General features: G+C 41.3%; 1 protein-coding gene across 1 annotated transcript in view; it reads left to right on the forward strand.

The window, feature by feature from the left end:
- Positions 1–17,044, forward strand: part of RPA1 (replication protein A1) — a 23,977-nt gene extending 6,933 nt beyond the window's left edge. Inside the window, exons 6-17 of the mRNA XM_023939219.2 lie at positions 1,218–1,301; positions 2,503–2,635; positions 3,605–3,707; positions 4,823–4,891; positions 5,032–5,224; positions 6,314–6,453; positions 8,062–8,210; positions 9,498–9,630; positions 10,818–10,994; positions 12,192–12,299; positions 15,545–15,631; positions 16,002–17,044. Of these exons, the coding sequence (XP_023794987.2) occupies positions 1,218–1,301; positions 2,503–2,635; positions 3,605–3,707; positions 4,823–4,891; positions 5,032–5,224; positions 6,314–6,453; positions 8,062–8,210; positions 9,498–9,630; positions 10,818–10,994; positions 12,192–12,299; positions 15,545–15,631; positions 16,002–16,109 (1,484 nt within the window). The 3' untranslated portion in view covers positions 16,110–17,044. The remainder of the gene's footprint in view (positions 1–1,217; positions 1,302–2,502; positions 2,636–3,604; positions 3,708–4,822; positions 4,892–5,031; positions 5,225–6,313; positions 6,454–8,061; positions 8,211–9,497; positions 9,631–10,817; positions 10,995–12,191; positions 12,300–15,544; positions 15,632–16,001) is intronic.
- The last annotated feature ends 2,296 nt before the right edge of the window (positions 17,045–19,340 follow it).

The raw sequence follows: 19,340 nt of genomic DNA on the forward strand, positions 1-19,340 counted from the left end.
CATCTAGTGGAACCTGCAGCAAATACACATTTTGCTGTCTGACGTCACACCGTTGCCAGGGAGACTGTCACCAGTTCACCGATGTGACTGCTGCGGCAACTTAGAGGAGCAGATTGGGGTTTGTGCAAGGACCTGGATTTTGGATTAAAAATAACCAGAGGGTTAACTCTGGAACACATCAGGCAACACCACATTGGGGTCTCCTTGTGGTGTTGTTGCTTCTCCTTTCCTGTAGTTCGGTGCCGTCCCTCTGTCCTAGGATTCTCTGCTTTTGTTCCTCGTGGTGCTCTATAGGCTTGGTCTTACCTTCTTTTTCACTTTCTCTGCCCCTCTTCCTCCTCACACCCCAAATCACAGGGGTTTTGCCTGCTCAGGCCTAGGTCTCCCTCCAAAGCAAGACTTTTAATGATTAGTTGTGTCCAAAACGACAAAAATGTTGGGTATTTTCTCATCTAGAGGCAAATTATATTGTAAAGGAATTCAGATTTTTTAATGGTAAATTAGTCTTTTAATGGACTTTTATTTTAGATATGTCTGTCTGCTCTTGCCCTTGTAATTTATCATTAATTTAAACAAAGTAAAAGCCCTGAAATCTTATTAAAAAAATGGACACTTTTTTCTTACCATGGCATCACTTTGCTCCCTAAGCAATTTACTGCTGTGTGCCATGAGGGGCACTGGTGAATTCTGAAGTGATGACTCCATCACCCCCACATTAAACATCATCATATTTCAGAAATAAAATGCAGCAGGTGTTTTCTTTGTCTTGGGTTAACTTCAGATTTGACTTTACCCAGTGGATTTTTGGCCCTTTCTCACTGATGAGACAGAATTCTCTACAGTTTTTTTATCTTAGCTGTTAGGTAGGAGCAGAAACTACCTGTCAGAGCAATAGCAGCTGATAAACACTGAAAAGTTGTCAAGATTACTTCAGGGCTGTCCTTTTAAATCACCATCAGCCCTGAGTTCTTTCCAAGTAGAAAGCAGTTGCTTGAGGAAAGAGATCTGACTGGAATTCCTTCATGGTAATGTTCAACAGATAGCTTGCTGTTCCTGTGTCTTAAATACCTGGATTTTAGCATGTTTTAATTATATTTTTAATGTAATTTTTTATGGTTTTAATTATATTTTTTTTTGCATGCAAGTCTTATTTCCTAAAAGGGTACTTTTAATTACTGTGCTCCTACTCTATGGTCTCTTTCCATTTTAATTACCAGGACAGGGTCAACGTTCTGCAGCTCCAGCAGGAAACCCAGCACCCAGCAGACCACAGCAACAAAATGGCAATTTGTCTGGAGCAGGTAAGAGTCATCCTGAGCAGAAATTCTGGTATGTGATCAGTGAGAAACTACAGCTTCAGTTTAAATAAAATCCTTCCACTAATGGTGTTGCACAAGAAACTCTCATTGAGGAGTAACCCATAGTTTGACAAGGTGAATTCTCTTAAGAGAGCTCTATACTTGTTTATAAAAGGGGAAAACAAAAAGCCCAAAAACCCCAACTTTATTCAGTTTACACTGCATTCTTGGAACAGATCTGTGGACACCCAAATTGGGCTGCAGTTTGGAGCTGGCCACCAACTGTGTTTGTTACCAATGCTGAGATAGAGGCCAAACATTTTAGGTGATGCACTGAAATTATTTGATAGTACATCTAGAAACGTGGTTTTTTGATCAAGATTTCAGTGAGATACTGAAAGATGCAGTCAATTTAAATGTCAGGCTGTAGACTTTTTTTTTTTTTTGAGCTTAGAAGTTGTCAATCCTAATTCTTGGTGCCGCTTTAACTTGTCTGTATTCTTTACCCCTGTGTTTGGGAAGGATTTTTAAATAGTAAAATTTTGACATTTGCTTAGAAACTTGCAACAGAAAACAAGCTTCTCCTTCCTTGCCTAAAGCTGATCACGAGAGTTTTTTGCATATACATTGACAAGATTGAGTTTAGAATTAGCAGTATTACTTTATGTCAAAAAACTATTTGTGGGGTATTTTTCCTTAGTTGTTTCCCCAAGTGGTGTCTTGATCTAACACTTCCCATCTCTGGGAGTGTTTGAGGCTGTATTGGATGGTAAGGTTGTTTGTGGAAGGTGTTCCTGTCCTTAGCAGGGGATTGGAATGAGTGCCTTCCAACCCTAACCACCCTGTGATTCTGTTATTTTAGAGAATTTACTGCTAAACAGTTGTTTGCCACTTAAACTGTGTTCAAGTGGTTGACTCTGGACACATCTCCACTTCAGTGCAAGCACTCTAAAAGGTCTGAGAGTGTCTCTTCTGCAGCATTTTGCAGCCTAGAAAACACTTGTGACCAAGAGCAGATAGGATGCAACAAACTTCAAGCCCCTCTGTGGTGTCCACATGGTGCAGGGAGCTCCAGTGTTCCTGGAACTTTGCCCTGTGTGGCTCCCCATGGTGTGGTGGGAAAGTTCTGCACCATGAGTTTGTTTTAACCTGATTTTTGTGTGCAAGGCTGAAATCCTCTCTGCTCTGTTGTGGTTTTTGGAAGGTCCTGCTGCTCCCAAGTACCATGCTCCCTCCAACCAGTTTGGAAAACCAAGTGCTCCCAGTGCTGTGAAGACACCTGGGGGATCTCAGGTCAAAGTGGTGCCAATTGCCAGCTTGAATCCATACCAGTCCAAGTGAGTTCTTGTGGTTTGCCAGGCCTTGTTCATGTCACAGGCATGAAGGAACAATAGCTATGTTTTGTTTTTCTGTGTGTCAGTCTCTGTCAAATAATTCATTGAGTTCTTTGGACTTCATTGGTTAAGTTCAATCAAACCAACCCAACAACAAACAGAAAACCACCCAGAGAAACAAGCAAAAAACCTTCCATAGAAACACTAGTGGGCTTTGTTTTGGTTTTTTAGGGTTTTGTTTTCTCATTGTTGTTTGGGGGTTTTTTTCAGGGTTTAGTTTTCTGCTTTTTTTTTTTTTTTTCATTCTGTGGGGAAGGGTGTTCTTTTCTTCCTTTTTTTTATCTTTTTAAATTGCATCAACACTCTTTAACAATCTGAGATTTGCCTTGCCATTGTCTTGGTGCAGCTGCCCTGCTGAGCTTGATAGGTTTTTAATATTTTAGTTGAAAATCGATTGACTTGTCTGTGTTTTTTTTTTTTTTTTCCTAAAGCAACCTTCTTTTTGGTAACTTAATGACAAAACAGCTCAGTAAGCTATTCACTTCGGCTACTGAGCTGTTGAAAAGCATGAGGATGTAATTATTTAGTGAATGACATTTTTAAGTTATGCAAACTGATTTGATTACCCAAGTTAAATGCGAATCCTATAATTGAGCTCTTGAGTTCTGGCGTGGCTTTTCAGAGCAGGCAAACTGCTGTGTGAGAAATGTACCCTAGAAGAGTAAAAGATTTGAGGTCTGCTTCTGTGCAGAAGGATTATTATCATACTGGATGCTTTATGGCTGCTTTGTTGCCTTCTCCACAACTTTCTGTCTTTAATGGTCTAGGCCATTAAAACAGAAAGCATCGGAAAGAGTTGCCGAGGTGCAGTGGGAAGATTCTGGCTTTTAAGCCAGTTCCAGTTCCAAAGGTTTGTCAAGTCAATCTCTTCTTTAAAGAGATGCAGAACAGTGATTTCTTGCATGATTTCAGGTGGACCATTTGTGCTCGTGTTACCCAAAAAGGTCAGATCCGCACGTGGAGCAACTCCCGTGGTGAAGGAAAGCTCTTTTCCGTAGAACTGGTTGATGAAAGTGTAAGTGTCATATGTTGAGACAAAGATAATGTATGCCAGATGCTGATGAACCCTTCATAAAGGCAGAATAGAGGAAATAAAGTGCATTTTTCGGAAATGATTTTTTTTATTACAACTGAAACTTGTATCCCTGCTTTCATTAAGTTGCGCATCAACGTGCCAGTTTTTATCCAGAATGAAGTCTTAAATGTGCAGCATTGCTGATTATTTTTCATCAAAGTCTATAGTGTGTGACTGGATTTTTGCAGCTTCAAAATAGACTTGTTTATGCAAACTGACAACCTAATACTGAGGGTTGTGGTGGTTTCCTGTAGATTGAGAGTGACATCTCCTCCTGGCTGAGCTACACCTTACAAAACAGGGAGTGAGAGGAGCATTACCTCCAAGTTACAAGCTTTCAATTTTCATAAGGAAATTGGAGTACAAATTATTGTAACACTGAGAAATTTCCTCTGTGGTTTGTTTGGGGAATGGTATCTGGTTAATCTAACTAAACTTACAGTTTGTCAAACCTCTTATCAAATTACAGCCTTCTGTCGTGAAAACAAACAAGATTCTGCTAGATTATATTGAGTGTAAAATGTGAGGTTAATAATGTAACATGTTGTCACCAGGCATTTGTTTTCTCTGCATAGTGTCTGTATTAATTTTTTTTTTTAACAGTGTTTATATCTATTGAGGGTATAATTGTTATTAATTCTTACTTATAGACATATCTGAGTGGGAGCCATCACAATATACTGTGTGCTAACTTGTGGAGCTGCGGGGTCTATTTGAATTTTATTTCATCACTGCCAGTTTTACTGGCATTTTCAGAGGTGTCTCTATGATGGATGTAGTTCTTATGCCTTTTATTCTGAAGCTGTAGATGTACTAATGAGACTTGAATATGAGGTTTGATTGTCAGGTGTAGAATATGTCATTTTAGCTCTAACTGCAGATGTGAAGAGGACAATGTTTGTTTCTCACATGCCTGGAGCTACCCTGGCAGACCCCACTGTCTCTGCAGGACTGCTGCCACTTAACATTGCAAAGATTTATTTATTTTATTTTATTTTTTTTATCTTTTTCCGTGCCAAATTTCACTTCTGACCAGCTCCCCTATTTTCCTGCAGGGTGAGATTAGAGCTACTGCATTCAACGATCAAGCAGACAAGTTCTTTCCACTCATTGAATTGAACAAGGTATGGTAGCTTTGTGCTTTCTTAGACTGACAGGAGCTGGAAAAGAGGAACTTGAGCCTAGCAAGGATTTTTAAAGGTGAACACAATCTATTTTCCCTGACTACTGATAATATCCCCTGTTTCATTGCTTTCTCCTCTAGGTATATTATTTTACCAAAGGCAATTTGAAGACTGCTAACAAGCAATATACAGCTGTTAAGAATGACTATGAGATTACATTCACTAATGAGACTTCAGTTGTGCCCTGTGATGATGCCCAGCATCTCCCATCTGTTCAGTTTGATTTTGTAGCCATCTCTGACTTGGAGAACACGCCCAAAGACTCGATTGTTGGTCAGTCAAAGTAAAAAAATGGCAAATTCTAAAGCTTTGAAGTTTGATTTTTGTGTCCTGAATTCTGGGCAGGTAGTGAGCATAGGAGGCTTTGAGTGTTGTGGTCTCTTAATTGAAGTCATCCAGTGATGGTTGCCATTAAAAATACCTCAGGCAGTTTTCCTGTTAGGATGTTTTTACCCTGTTTTCTGACAATATATGTCAATTATTCTTCAAACGTATGCTTCAAACTACAGACAGTAGGTGATAGTTGTTTATTGTGCTGTGATCACTGTTTGCCACAGAAAAAGGCTGAAAGAAAAAATGCCCTTGCTCAGCACGTGTGCATTTCATACCTTCTGTGGTCTTGCTTTCTTTCACTATCTAATTATCTCTGTAGTGATTTTGGCATAATTCATTGCATCCAAGTCCAAGCTGCATGACTGTTTTGGCTTGCTTTGTGAAGTATTGGAGGTTTGTTTTTCTGTAATTCATTGGGCAGAGTACTCCGGAAAAATCAGAGGCTTGGGTGGGGGCGAGGGTTCTCAGGTTTCAGAGGCACAAGATGCCTGTGATTCAGAGACATTCAGCTGGGAATTTTAAAGGTAGATGGGTAATATTAAAAGTGATGTATTTTTAGGGACTGCACAGGGGATTGCTTTAGTTCTTACCACCTGAACATGCAGACTTGTTAAAGTTGCAACTTATTGTGGAGTTACGTGGAGGCACGAGCCAGTTGTTCCATTGTGTTACAGTCACTTTGAAGGCTCTTGCTTGTGCTTTAATAGCAAGTGTGTGTTTCATGATCAGGACTGAAGTCCTTTGACAGAATGTGATGGGAAAAGATAGTACAATGCCTTGATCTCTCTAATGTGGTGAGGCTTGCATTCATGAATATCTTAATGACTGCGTCAACAAAATTAAAGCACTGAAGAGTTCTGTAGTGGAACATTCCTACCATAATACACTTAATTTCCATATCAGATTTCATTTCAATAGGGAGCTGGGTTACAAGGTAAAAATCTGACAGTAGGTTTGAATTCTTCTCTTGTGATCTTGTATTCCCCGATTGTGACCCTTGAGTAACTCTAAATTGTAACTGTTTCTCAGATGTAATTGGAATTTGCAAGAGCTACGAAGATGTCACTAAAATTACAGTGAAAGCTAGCAATAGGGAGGTTTCAAAGAGGAATGTGCATCTGATGGATACATCAGGGAAACTGGTGACAGCTACGCTGTGGGGAAATGAGGTATGTGCTCTCTTACCTGTTCTTAACAAAGCTTCTTTGGTGTAGGGCGAAGAAGTGCCATTGTCACCTGAGATGGGCACAGCACTGACACAGTCCTGGGTGTTCAAAGCTCAGGGGCCGAGAGGAGGTGAAAGACTGTCTGGTTGCATTCAGGTGTGATGTTCTTAACCTTTCCCTGACAAACTGCTGACATGATCTGACTAATGTGTTCTGAACTACTGCAGACATTATGTCTCAAGCCAAAATACTGAAGGTAACAGGCTCCTGGTTTAGGAAAGGGTATGAGCTGCAGTTTAATTGTGGAAAAGCCTGGTGGCTATGGCTGTCTCAAATGAGATGAATTTTATTTGTAGGGTGGGATACATGTTCCCCTAATGAGCAGGTGGAGAGGCTCTGTCTCAGAGTGTGAGTTTAAAGCATCAGAGCCTTGGAAGTGAAAGTTTGAACAGTTGCAGTAAACAGCTTCTTTATCTTCTTAACAGGCTACTTTGTTTTCCACTGTTGTTATAGATACTTAGGGATTTATGTGCCAGTCTATAAAATGGGAGTGATCCTGCCAGCTTGACAGTGATGCTTTATGGCTAAATGATCAAGTGCACTGATACTGTAGGTACCTAAACACCATTAACCATCTGCTGATACAAATGAAGTAAACTGAAGTTCAGTATTGCAAAGCCTTAAGACTAAACTAGGTTATAACAGGAGAGACTTGTGATATGCAATTCCTGGCATAACTCTTCCAACAGAGATCAGGGTCTGCATTTTGCAAAGTTAAATCTGTTTGCTTGCTTGTAGAATAGAAATATCAATAAGTATTGATGGGGGGAGTGATGTATGGCTTGCAGCTGGCAGAGTTAGGGTTAGAATCTGTGTGTTCCTTATAACAGTCACTGCCATGACTGCTGGGATGTGTTTTCTGTTCTTTTTGCATCTCATGGGTACAGTAAGTACTACTGCAACTGCAGCTCATTAGTTATCTTTAAGCACATGATCCTCCCCTTGCTTGCTGAGTGGTGTGGGGTCCATAAAATCTATACCTTTCAAACCCTCTCTCATGCCATGAGGATCTTTTGTTAGTGTCAGGCTACTCATGTGATGGCAGTTCAGCAGCATTAGAGCAGCTTTATGAGATAAAAACCAGAAGATGGAAAGTTGAGTAAAAATGTTTGGTCAGCATAGCTGCACTTCTGTGTAAGTGGTAGTAAGATGGACACGATTGGCTCAGTGAAACTGAGTGAGTTGTTTCATCTCCTGAGGAGTCTGATATGAGCAATTAATTTTGCTTCCATTCCCATAACACATCTCCCTTCCCAAAATCCTGGTGTAAAGCTGCTGACAGAGGGAACCTATCCTTTCTAACCAGCCCATGGTGTGACTTAAGGATTCTCTGGTTCCCCAGGAAACGAGGTGTTAGGATTGCACAGAAAATTGTCACCTACCTTTGCTTAAACTCCTAATGACACCATTTAAAACCTCACCTTTTAGATACAGCGGGGCAGTTTGGTTCAGGTTTGGTCTCTTGTCATGATCTGTGAATTATGACCACAAGTTCAGTGCCTTTCCTGTAACATGCTGCTGCTGCTGCTCTCTGGTTTTTCACACATGCAGGCTGAACAGTTTGATGGTTCCAGACAACCTGTGATTGCCATCAAAGGAGCCCGTGTCTCTGACTTTGGTGGCAGAAGCCTGTCTGTCCTGTCCTCCAGCACAGTTGTCATCAACCCTGATAGCCCAGAGGCTTTCAAGCTCCGAGGATGGTATGAGTGTATTTATGTTGCTTTGTTTCAACCTCCTGCAGAGTATTTGCTTTGTTTTGTTTCTCTGTACTTGAGCAGTGTGTGTAGCACTGAGGGAAGGTGGCAGAGGGCATGGCTTCCAGAGCTGTAGAAACTTCTCTGGCTTGCAAGCCCTAGAGCCTGGAAGAGTGTCCTTCTTAAGTTGTTCAATTCAAAAAACTTTTAATCCCATGACAGACCTTGAAAAATTGAAATCGGGATAGTGCATGCTGACCCAAAGCCTTGGAAGGCAGCATGAAATCAGGCTTGACCAGCTCTACTTTCTGAGGCTTGATCTGAGAGAACAGTGGTTTTTTTCCACAGGCTTTTCCATTGTGTGGAATCTGATATGCACTCAAGTTAGTGTGGAGGGACTGTTTGACATCTCTCAGTGTCTAGTTCTTGCTAGATATTTTTCAGATAGCAAAATAACTCTTTTTATTGTCAGGAAAACAAAGCGATTTCATTGTTGCTTCTCCTGTAAGTAGTTGTTAAATTGTCTGTTGTAAGTATGAATGTGGTGAGATGTGGTGTGTGTGTGTGTGAAGAGGGTTAAGTGCCAACAGCATCAGACTTGTGAATCCTGAATCTTCAGATTCCAGTTACATCACCCAAATGTGGATGAAATAAATGGCATCCTCCATTTGTCATTGAGCTGTGGCTCTCCCATACTTCAGAGGCTTGTTGGAGATAAAATTGATTGTGGGTCTGAGCTATTACTGTCACGCTTTAATTAAGCTCAATCTTTGAGCCTCGTTGGTGTGTTTGTGAAATCACAAAGCCCATCACAACGGGAATGCAGTGCAACCTTTTGCTGAAGAGCTGTGCTTTCTTATTTTAACAGAGGAAGCATAATCTTTTCAATGCTATTTGCTTTTTCTTTCGAAGCTGCTGCGAAGATAATGGTACCATGTAATTTAATTTTAATTATGGAAATATCTTGATGCCCTTAAATCTTGTTATCTGCCTGCCTCTAAGAAGTGTGCAGTGCGTGGTTTGACCACTAGCTGGCAAACAAATTGCAGTTATATAGAACAAAGCTGTCCTCCTTTTGTGGGTTTATAAAATACTGTGCTAATTAAGTCAGACTATTAACTTATTCTGAAATGCTATTTTTGTTTGCAATATACACATATTACTGTAATTGTTTCCTTTGCAATCATTGATAAAAAATCCCTCATGTATCGAGCACATGAAAATAAACGTAAGCTTTTGGTAAGTCTGTATGGTCTGCTCTCCAAAAATAGAAGTGCATCTCTGTGGTTGCAGGTTTGACTCCGAGGGGCAGCTTCTGGAATGTACCTCCATCTCTGATGTGAGGGGTGGGCCAGCAGCTGGAGCAAATACCAACTGGAAAACTTTGTTTGAAGCCAAATCTGAGAACTTGGGACAAGGAGATAAGGTAAGGCATGGCCACTCAGTACAAGCTTTGTGTACTGGGGAGAAAATAAAAAGCAAGGCTTTGTGCAGGTATTCTTCTTATTGAAGTAGTCCAAGTGTTGAGCAGTATGTGTTTACTACCTTGGAATTTATGCTATTAATTAATATTATTGTTTTTCAAATAAATCCAAGCTTGTTGCCGATGATGCAACGTGATACTTTGTTTGCAAGAGAATTCTAAGCCTCGTGTCAATGAAGGCGGGATGTTTTTACCCCAGAGATGTTCAAATAAACAGCACAGAGTGTTCCAGGAGGAACAGGTGCATTAGGAGGAAGTGGTTTTCAAGGGTGCATGCTTGGTCAATAGAAAAGCTGGTAATAAACCCCAGGTCTTTGGCTTTTCATTCCAGAAACCTCTCTAGGCTTCTGCTGCTTTTTATTTTTAATTTTTTTGTCTCAGACCTAAGTGCTAAGCTGTTTGGGATATACAAGAGCTTCTATCCATGGAAAAAAAACCTTTAAAATCATAGAGTGTTTTGAGTTGGAATGGACCTTAAAGATCACCTCTTTCCAAACCCTTTATCATGGTTAGGGATGCCACCCCTTAGATAAGGTTGCTCAGGGTCCCATCCAACCTGGCCCTGAACATTTTCACTTCACCTGTAATTCAGCTATTTTCTGTGACAATTTTTGCCCATGCTTCTTAAGCAACCTCTATTTTTCTGCTGAAAGACTTGACCATGGTCTTAAACCATTATGATTATTATTTTAGTGTGGTGAGTGGGTATTTTGTTCTGTAGGCTATAGTTTAATCAAATGCTTATCTGTAACACTACACAATAGGCTTTCTGTTTTTTGTATTGGTTCCTAAAAGAAGCGTAGGAAAGTGCAGAATCTTAATCCTGTGAAAAAGTGCAGATTTGAACAGACACAATGGAGAATCAAATATGCTTTATCTAAAGAAGACCTAGCAATTGGAGTTTCCTGCAATGGAAACACAAAATAATCTTGCTGTAGGGGCTTTATTAACATAATGGAAGCCTAAAAATTATTGCAACAGAGGGGTTGATTTACAGTTTCCCAGTAATCCATAGCTGTTAAGCTTTCTAATCCTAAATATCCAAGCATGGGTGCCTTGCTTTTGTAGTTAGTTCAAAATGGGAAAACATTGAGTATTTTGAGGCTAATGTTGCACACTCACTCTCCCAGGCAGATTATTTTAGCTGTGTGGGCACAATTGTACATCTGCGCAAAGAGAACTGCATGTACCAGGCATGTCCCTCTCAGGATTGCAACAAGAAAGTGATAGACCAGCAAAACGGACTTTACCGCTGCGAGAAGTGTGACCGCGAGTTCCCCAACTTCAAATACCGCCTGATGCTCCTGGTGAGTACCCGGATCACATTTCAGGGCGGTTCCTGCCACGTTCCCAGCACAGTCCCAACAGAAAATCTTTTGAGGCAAGGTCGAGCTGCTGCTGTTTGTCTGTCCGTGCTGCCTGTGGGTTAGAGGGTATTCAGCTGGTTTGAGTGCTATACCTGAGTGAAGGATGTTTCATTGAGCTGATTAGCAGTTTGTTTTCCTAGTGCTCCAATTAAAAGCTTTTCTCTTTGCCAAAAAGTTGCTGCTAGCTCAGTTGATTCTGGTTTCCAAGTGTACTATGCAGTGCAGAATACAGATGGCCTCCGCCTCTTCAGTAGTGAAGATAAACTGAAGTAAAATGGCATTTCTGGAGAGCAGTAATTGCACTTTTACAGCTGCTACCTATATTTAGTACAGGTTTTTTTGGTAGGTATTGTTCTGCCTCGTGCTTTAATGGAGCCTGCTTCAGAAAGTTGTCTGGGGATTATTATTGTGGTGCCCACTTACACCATAGGCATTGAACCTTCTTCTGTTTTACATTATAAATTAGAGTTGTATCTGCTTCTTAGAAATGCTCTGCCAGGTGGGCATGCAGAGGGAAGGGAACTATCCCTGCAGCCTCCCCAAAACACAAACTGCTTCTGAATAATTTTTATCAGATAACTTCTAGGAACACATGAACTGCTTTACATAGCAGAGTCATTGTAGAATATAAAGGGGATTCTGAGGGTACACTCAAGGCCTTCAGAGCAGTGTCTCCCATTTCTTCATTCCTAATTGTCAAAGCAGCCAGGAAAGGTGGGAAAGGTACTCAGGAATGTGCAATTCAGTTTGCAGAGTTGCTGCTGTTCCCCCTTGGTGGTTGTTGTTCTGGGATAGCTGTTCCTGCTCATGGCTCATCAGTGGCAGCAGGACACAGCTGAGCATCCATCACTGTTGTCCTGCTGTGGTCTTGTTGGCCTTTCCCTGTGGTTCAATCTACTGCCAGTATTAACTTCTGTTAAGTTATGGACATTCTGTGGAGCTTAAAAAAGGTAGGAAGTCACTGCTTTCCACCCTCAGTGATTCAAAGGACATACAGGTCAGGCTCTGAGGGTTACTGGAAATTTGAAACTCTTGTGTAGCTCTGAGATATTTTTTACTTTTGTGTTGTCTTCTGTCATTCTGGAGGAAAGGGCAACAGGATGAAATAATCTTTTGGGTTTTGTTGTTGTATTCTAGGTGACCATTGCAGACTGTCTGGAATATCAGTGGGTGACTTGTTTTCAAGACACAGCAGAATTCATTCTTGGGCAAAATGCAGCTTTCCTGGGAGAACTGAAGGAAAAGGTCAGTCAATTAGCTTATTCTTACTGTTTGCCTTGAAGTTGAACTGTGTTTCACTCATCTTGTATTGGGCTGCCCTTGGATTTCTTGGAGGCTTTTTTTGATCCTTCTGGTAAGGAAATGCTATTTTAATGTTTTGAAAGCAGCTCTGGCAAAGATGTAAGGTTTTTGTGGAACACTGGTGCTGATCCACCAGAGAGCATGGTCTGATATTTGTGTGTGAATGTACAGCAAATGTGGAAAGGCACTGGGGCATGTTCATGTACTTGCTGTGGGAATTAAAAACATTTAAAATACATTAAAAAATGCCATATGAAAGAAAGGGATGTTCCGTTTCATTTGTCAAGGATTTAATTTGCCCTTTCTCTGGGTGATAGGCCAGCTCAGCTCAGCCCAAGGTTGTCCTCCAGATGTTGGCCTTCAGTATCTTTTACAAGTTCACAAATCATTGCTTCTCCCTAGCCCAAAGTTCTTGGCAGGGACTTGTTTACTCTCCTCAGGATTATTTTCCACAGGCCATCTGCCTGAAGAACAGAGATTTGCCTGCTTTCCCCCATAGTTTGCTCCCACAGTCAGTCTGTCTACCCCTGAGCTCTTTTGGCTGCTGAAAGCTGGAGATCAGCCTGTCCTCATCACCTGGACCTGGAGAGGCAGCTGATCACTCCAGGGTTGTGCCACAGCCTTTGGGGGACTGACAGCTTTAACATGTGTTGGCTCCAGTAGAACAGCCAGCCTGTTTTATCATTTGTACCTAGAGTGGAAGAGTCTGCAAAAAAAAACAAAACCCTTTAGTTTAGCAGTGAATGCTGACAACATTATCCCTAATGTGTTCCAAAAATTTGTTTACAAAATCAAAAAGTTCTAGAACACTTTGTATGTATCTTTGTTAAGTAGGCAGGAAGCTTTCTGAACTAATGTGTTTGAGCCCACTTTTGAAGGCTCTTTTTTCCCCCACCAAATATCATCAGAACTTTGTGGGTCTCATGAAAACCACAATTTGTAAAACGGGTCATTAGCAGAGAAGCTGAAGTGATCTTTCTGTGACAGACTAGAACAGTTTTTAAGGTTGTAAGTCATTAGACACTAACAGGCAGTATTATCTTCCCTTTGTCACTCTGTGCTTTTCTGCTGCATTTGTCTTTATTCCAACCAAAATAATCTTTTCCTGATTTTTTTTTTTTTTTTTTTAAACTTGTGTACCGTATAAAAACTGTGGCTTTGTTTTGTTTTTAAATGATGATGTGGAATGCATGATAAGTTCTTGAATTGCATATGAGCCTTGCTGTGCTCCCAGGCTAAGGCTGGTTGATTCCAGGATTCCACAGATACCCCAGTTTTTGGTTAACCCATTGCTTGGCTGTGGAAAGGAAATTAAGCAGGAGGGATTGTTGAGGCTGTTGTCTTGAGACACCGTTGTGGACCTGTTTCTGCAAAGCTGGGCTATTTTTCCTGTAATATGGAATGATTTTTGGAAATTTTCTGCACTCTGTCAGAGGTGAAGGGTACAGAGGTAGTTTTGAGGCACTGGGTTTTTGGGGTGTTATGAAGAATGTCTAGCTGGGGGGATTCTAATTAGATGTGCTTGCACTTTTGCATTTCCATTTTCAGCCATTCTTAACTTGTCAATATTTTCTTTACTTCAGCCATACTTAATCTCTGCTAGAGTTTAAACAAAATTTTCTTAGTTGCTTTTAATGCTGAAGAGAACTGGGTGGGGAAGGAGAGACAGCAGATCCTATGTACCAGTACAAACATGTAATGTCTTTTGAAGAGCTGCCTAATGGAAATGGCTGAGGATAGAAAATGGAACATAATATGGAGTGAGCCCTTGAGCGGGAATGCTTTGTGTTCCAGGAGAAATTGGTTTTGATTTGACACTTTTATGAGCCTTTAAAAATGGTACTCGATGCATTTGCAGTAAGCTTTTCTTAGTGGTTTTTCTCTGATAGAGCTGATGCAGTGTCTTGTGAAGTTGGTGGGAGTCTTTTCACTGCTCACAGTATGGATGGAGTTCATGTACAGCCCGTGACCACGCTAAGCAGAGATACATGTGCAAGGTTTTTCATCTGCCTCTTGCCTGTGCTTGTTAGATACCAAAGGAGGTAATGTGGGGTAGCAGAGACTGCTATGCTGAGGGCATTTTCAACTCACTAATGGTTAGCACAGTTTGTGACAGAGCTGCAGAGAGGAGCTAAATGCTTTATTAAGCAAGTTTTCTTATCCTCTAATCCATAAGATGGCCAAAGGAAGGGGTTTTAATATTCAGGAGGGATATGCCTAAATTCTGTAATCTGTGAACCTCGCTGCTCCTCTTCACCTCCATTTGTTGTGCTTTTCTGAACCCTAGGAGAATCACTGTGTAGTGTAAAATAGTGCTGCACACAGTGAAAAACAGCAGATGTAACACTTGGAATGTGAGTGGAACTGGGGTGGATTCAATTCCAGATCAGATGCTCTGTCTGCTGCTGGAGTGACTGATCAAGTCAAGTGCATCTGGTAGATAAATGCATTAATAATTACTTGTCAGTATCATCAGGGAGATGCAGGATTTTTTTTGAATGTCAGCAAAGGTTTTTACGACTCATATTTTTACAAAAATAAACCTTTTTTTTTTTTCCAGTCTCCACGACTTGCCTGCTCCTTTTCTAATGTTTTGACAAATTGTCTGTTATAAATGGTGATGATGATGTTTAGTGTTCGTATGGTAATTAGAAGCAGCTTATGTTATAAATGTGACACAGTCTTCTCATGGTTATTAAAGCACGTTCAAAACATGGATCTGCTTTTTTTATAGAACATTCTCTTAAATAGGCCTGTGTCAGGATGGGAAGGATACATGCAGCTTTGATGGATAAGCAGAAAACCAGAATGCCTAATAAGGCAATTAATAAGGAAATAGTTAACTCTGTCAGTGTTTGTGATCACAGAACAACATCAGAATTAGCCAGTTTGGCAGCTCCTGAAGATGGGTAGTATTTTTGTTCCTTATACCTGGTTGCAGATTCACTGCAATTGTATGTTCCTTTGTTTGGGCAGCTAAAAAGTTGTCACCTTTTTATTTTAATAACTTTTGAATTATGGGTTTGGCATCTAAAATGTGATCATGGAATACTCAGCTCTGCCTGTGTGGGCCAGGTAGTTCCGGTGTTTTGCCAACCTCCCCAAAAGCTGAGCTGTTCTCAAAGTTCATGGTACTAGTGGGAGCCTGGAGTGTCTGCAGCTGATCCCTCTCTTTGTCCTTCCCTCAGAATGAACAGGCTTTTGAAGAAGTGTTCCAAAATGCAAACTTTAACACCTACGAGTTCAGGATCCGAGTGAAACTGGAGACTTACAACGTAAGTGTTGCCCAAAAAGCAAATAATGTATCTTGTGGCTTTTGTAGTTCCTTCCACTTGTCTCCCTAGGAGGTGACTTCCTCCTCTTTATGTTTGTGGGGAGAGGTTTCCCTTGCTCACAGAGAACAGAAGATTCCAAAGATCACACAAATGCTGTCAGTCTTGAGCACTGAAGGAGGGATCCTTGCTGCTCCCTCTCAGGCTCATCAAGAGTTTCACATGGAAACAACATAATAGCTCTGGGAGTCGTGTTGGCACTCCCAGCTAACCCAGATACCATGAGCTGTAAGTTACTGGGGCAGAAGGAGGTTGGATCCAAATGCCTGGAGTGCTTCATGTTCTTTTACATACTAAAATTTCTCTTTCGCAGGACGAATCTCGTATTAAGGCCACAGCAATGGACGTCAAACCCGTGAACTACAGAGAATACAGCAAGAGGCTGATTGCCAACATCAGGAGAAATGCTCAGCTGGGGTGAGGAGGCCCGTGCTGGCTGCTTGAGCCTAGAACTTCCAGGAAAAAACTCAATAGATAATGTTCATTGGCTTTTTCCCCACCTGGTGTGTGACAATTCGGCGTTAGTTACACCGTGCATGGCAGCCCAGCGTAGGGGGCTGAGTGATTTGATGCATTTCTCTGGAGATGTGAGATGATGATGTGCCCTGGGAGGTGAGAATGCACTCTGATGGCCACGACTTGGAGCTTGTTGTGGTCTGTTAAACTCTGACAGCACTGAAGAGGAATCTCTAGACAGATTGCCAAGGTCTTTAGACAAATCACTCAGAATGTCTTGAAGTAACTTTGCTCTCTTCCTATATGTAAAGCTGAATTATATAACCATTTTGTCTTCTTTGCAAGGAAGTAGTGACAACCATGACACTTTGACTTGTTCAGCAGAGGGTAGGAGGAACGGTGTCATAGAGCTTTCAGATCTGGACAAAAGAGAACAGGTCTATTAGTATAAGTTAGTTCCCTTCCATAGAATTCAAAGGCTTTCACTTTCCACAGGTGCCATGCAGTTGTTAATGCTTGGAATGGCAATATGGTAGAATTATTAATCAAAGACATATCTCTTATATCTGAAGAATATCCTTCCTTCAGGGTTTAATAGGCTGAGTCAGATGGGTCTGATATTAATCAAAATTGTCTCTTCTGAGGAAGGCAGATAAGCATTGACTCTCCATCCCCCAGGGAAATCCAGGCAACTACAAAGCATTGCTTTAAGTTTTCTCTTCAATTAATACTATGGATTTCTGACTGATTTTTTTTTTTTGGCTCGCAGTTCCTGCCTATACATGTTTTGTATGTTTGTATGTTGAGTTTCCTTAGTTTTATTTGTAACAATGTTAATCAGAAAGAGGTCTTTAAATGGGGGGAGCTTTGTTTCAATAAACACTGTTTGATTCCTGTGTAGTGAATTTTGCTTTCTTTGAACACCAAAGACTTCTCATTACTGGAAAGCAATTAATTAGCTTTCATAATAAGCATTCACTTGGGGGAGATGTTACCTTATTACAAACTCTAAGGTTAGACTGAAGAATGGAGACTTCTTTGCCTGATGTTAACAGCATGGAAATGCAGTGATATTTTCACCATTTCTGTGCCTGAGAATGCTGATGAGCTGGCACTTCTGGGATTTTTATTGACGTTTACACAGCAGTCTAAAACTAACCAGGCTTTGAGATTTGTTCAGACATAGAGCTAGTACAGAAAACAGTAATTATGCTACTGGGCTTTTCAGTCAGCAGAGCATGCTAGCTCTGTGTGCTCCTAATCACATTAATTATGTGTTCCCTGGCTGCAGCTCACAGCTTGGCATTTGCTGCACAGCTCCAAGCATCCAGGCAATGCTGCAGTGGGTCCCTGGTAGCAGAAGTGAGATTTATTTATTTATTTTGCTCCATAGAGCTCAGTTTCTTCGTGTATTCAGTTGGTGCCCTTTATTCCCTGTGATTTCCTGTTTGTCATCTCAAGTCTTGGTGTTTAAGTACTGTAAATGTCATTTCCATTGATGGACATGAAGCACATTATTCTGGGCCCATTAATTGCAAACGCAACCTCTTCTTTTTTGGATTCTGAGGATCATGACTGGGTTCTTCTGCTGATGTCTTGCATTTTTTTATTGAAGTATTTGTTCCCTCTGACCTTGCTTATAGAGCATTGACTAGAAAATTACAGTCTTCAGCACAGTTCTGGATTGACAAATGGTAGGTTAGTGGTGATAATCCATCTTTCCACTCTGCTAACCAGTCTGTTAATACCGCTCCCTTCCTATCCCTCCTACCCAATTTTAGGAAACTGGGAACAAATGGTAGTGTACAATATTCCTTGAGGCTCAGTTCCAATTCCTGGGCCCATCCATATACACCAGGAAGTTTTTTATGGGTGTTGTTTTTGGCAGGTGTTTGCTGCTCTGAGTGTTGCACACCTGCCTTTGCTGGGGCAGCTCCTTCTCCCAGGGGGAATTGCTGCACATCCATATTGCTGGGTTTACTGTGCCATCAGCCAGAGCACTGGAGATGGAGGGTATCAATACTCAAGAGCGTTAAGATATCTTGCAGGATCAGCTGAATGACCTTGAGAACTGGAACAGAAAATCAACTTAAAACAGTTTGTGTGAAAAGCCATTTATTTGAGGACTAATAAAAAACACCCCTCCGCTCTAAAGTGGATGCTCATTAGTGACTGAAGAGTTGGAGGGTTTTAATCATGCTTTAATCAGCTAGTATATGATAAAAGCATCAAGCTATGTGAGGCAAGGTATTTCTAGTGTAGCTATACAAGTGCCACAGCATTATATAAGCCTCTGCTGTGAGATCTCATCTCGAATGCTATGTACAGCTCTGGCCTGCAATGTGGAGAGGCAAAAAAGAAACTCAGCTGGGGCGAGTACAGAGGAGGACTACACTGCTGAGTAGGAGAATGAGGATCTTTTTTAGGAGGGGCCTAGAAGAGCTAATATAGCAGAATGAATCCTGAGAGGGGCATATGATTTCCCACTTATATAAAAGAAAGATGCCTCTATCTGTCTTGCCTTCCTTCTCCCAGCCATAGGCTAGAACTGGTAACTGGTTAATAAATTGTTTGTTAATCCCAGGAAAGTGGGGTATCCAGCTGAGGAGTGAGGGCAAGGAAGCTGTGGAGGTGTCTCCATTCTCCTCCCACCTCACTGCCAGCTGCCCATACCCATCCAAACCCTGGTAGATCCCTGCAGCCACTGGCACGAGCTGTGGAAAACTTCACAAAGGCTCTGGGCTCTTCTGACTGTGCTAATTAATTAAGTGGACTCACAATGCTAATTTGGACTATTGGCAAACTAGCCCATGCCTTCCTTCCTCTCATCATAAATCTCCCCTGCTACCATCCAGGTTATTCTGGGTGGCTTCAGCCATTACCTGGCCTGAATATGTATTTGCTCAATTGAAAGGATTCTGGAATTGTTTCGTAACTAGATCTCTGTGGGGTGAGGATTCCTGTCGCTGCTCGTGTTTTGCTTTAAATTAAATGTACACAGCAGAGATGAAATTGGGAGGCTGCTGGTTTGGAAACAGGCAGGTGCCAAGGCAATTACACAAGAATGTCAAGTTCTGAGTGGCCGAGGGAAGATGTGGAGGGCCATGTTCAGGTAGTTTGCTGTTTGTCTTAATTCCCCCTGGTGGGATTGAGCTGTGTTTTCACCAGGTGTGAATTTTAAATGAGCTGTTAGTGA

The sequence above is a fragment of the Cyanistes caeruleus genome, chromosome 21 (assembly GCF_971803275.1).
Source record: "Cyanistes caeruleus chromosome 21, bCyaCae1.hap1.1, whole genome shotgun sequence".
NCBI lineage: Eukaryota > Metazoa > Chordata > Aves > Passeriformes > Paridae > Cyanistes > Cyanistes caeruleus.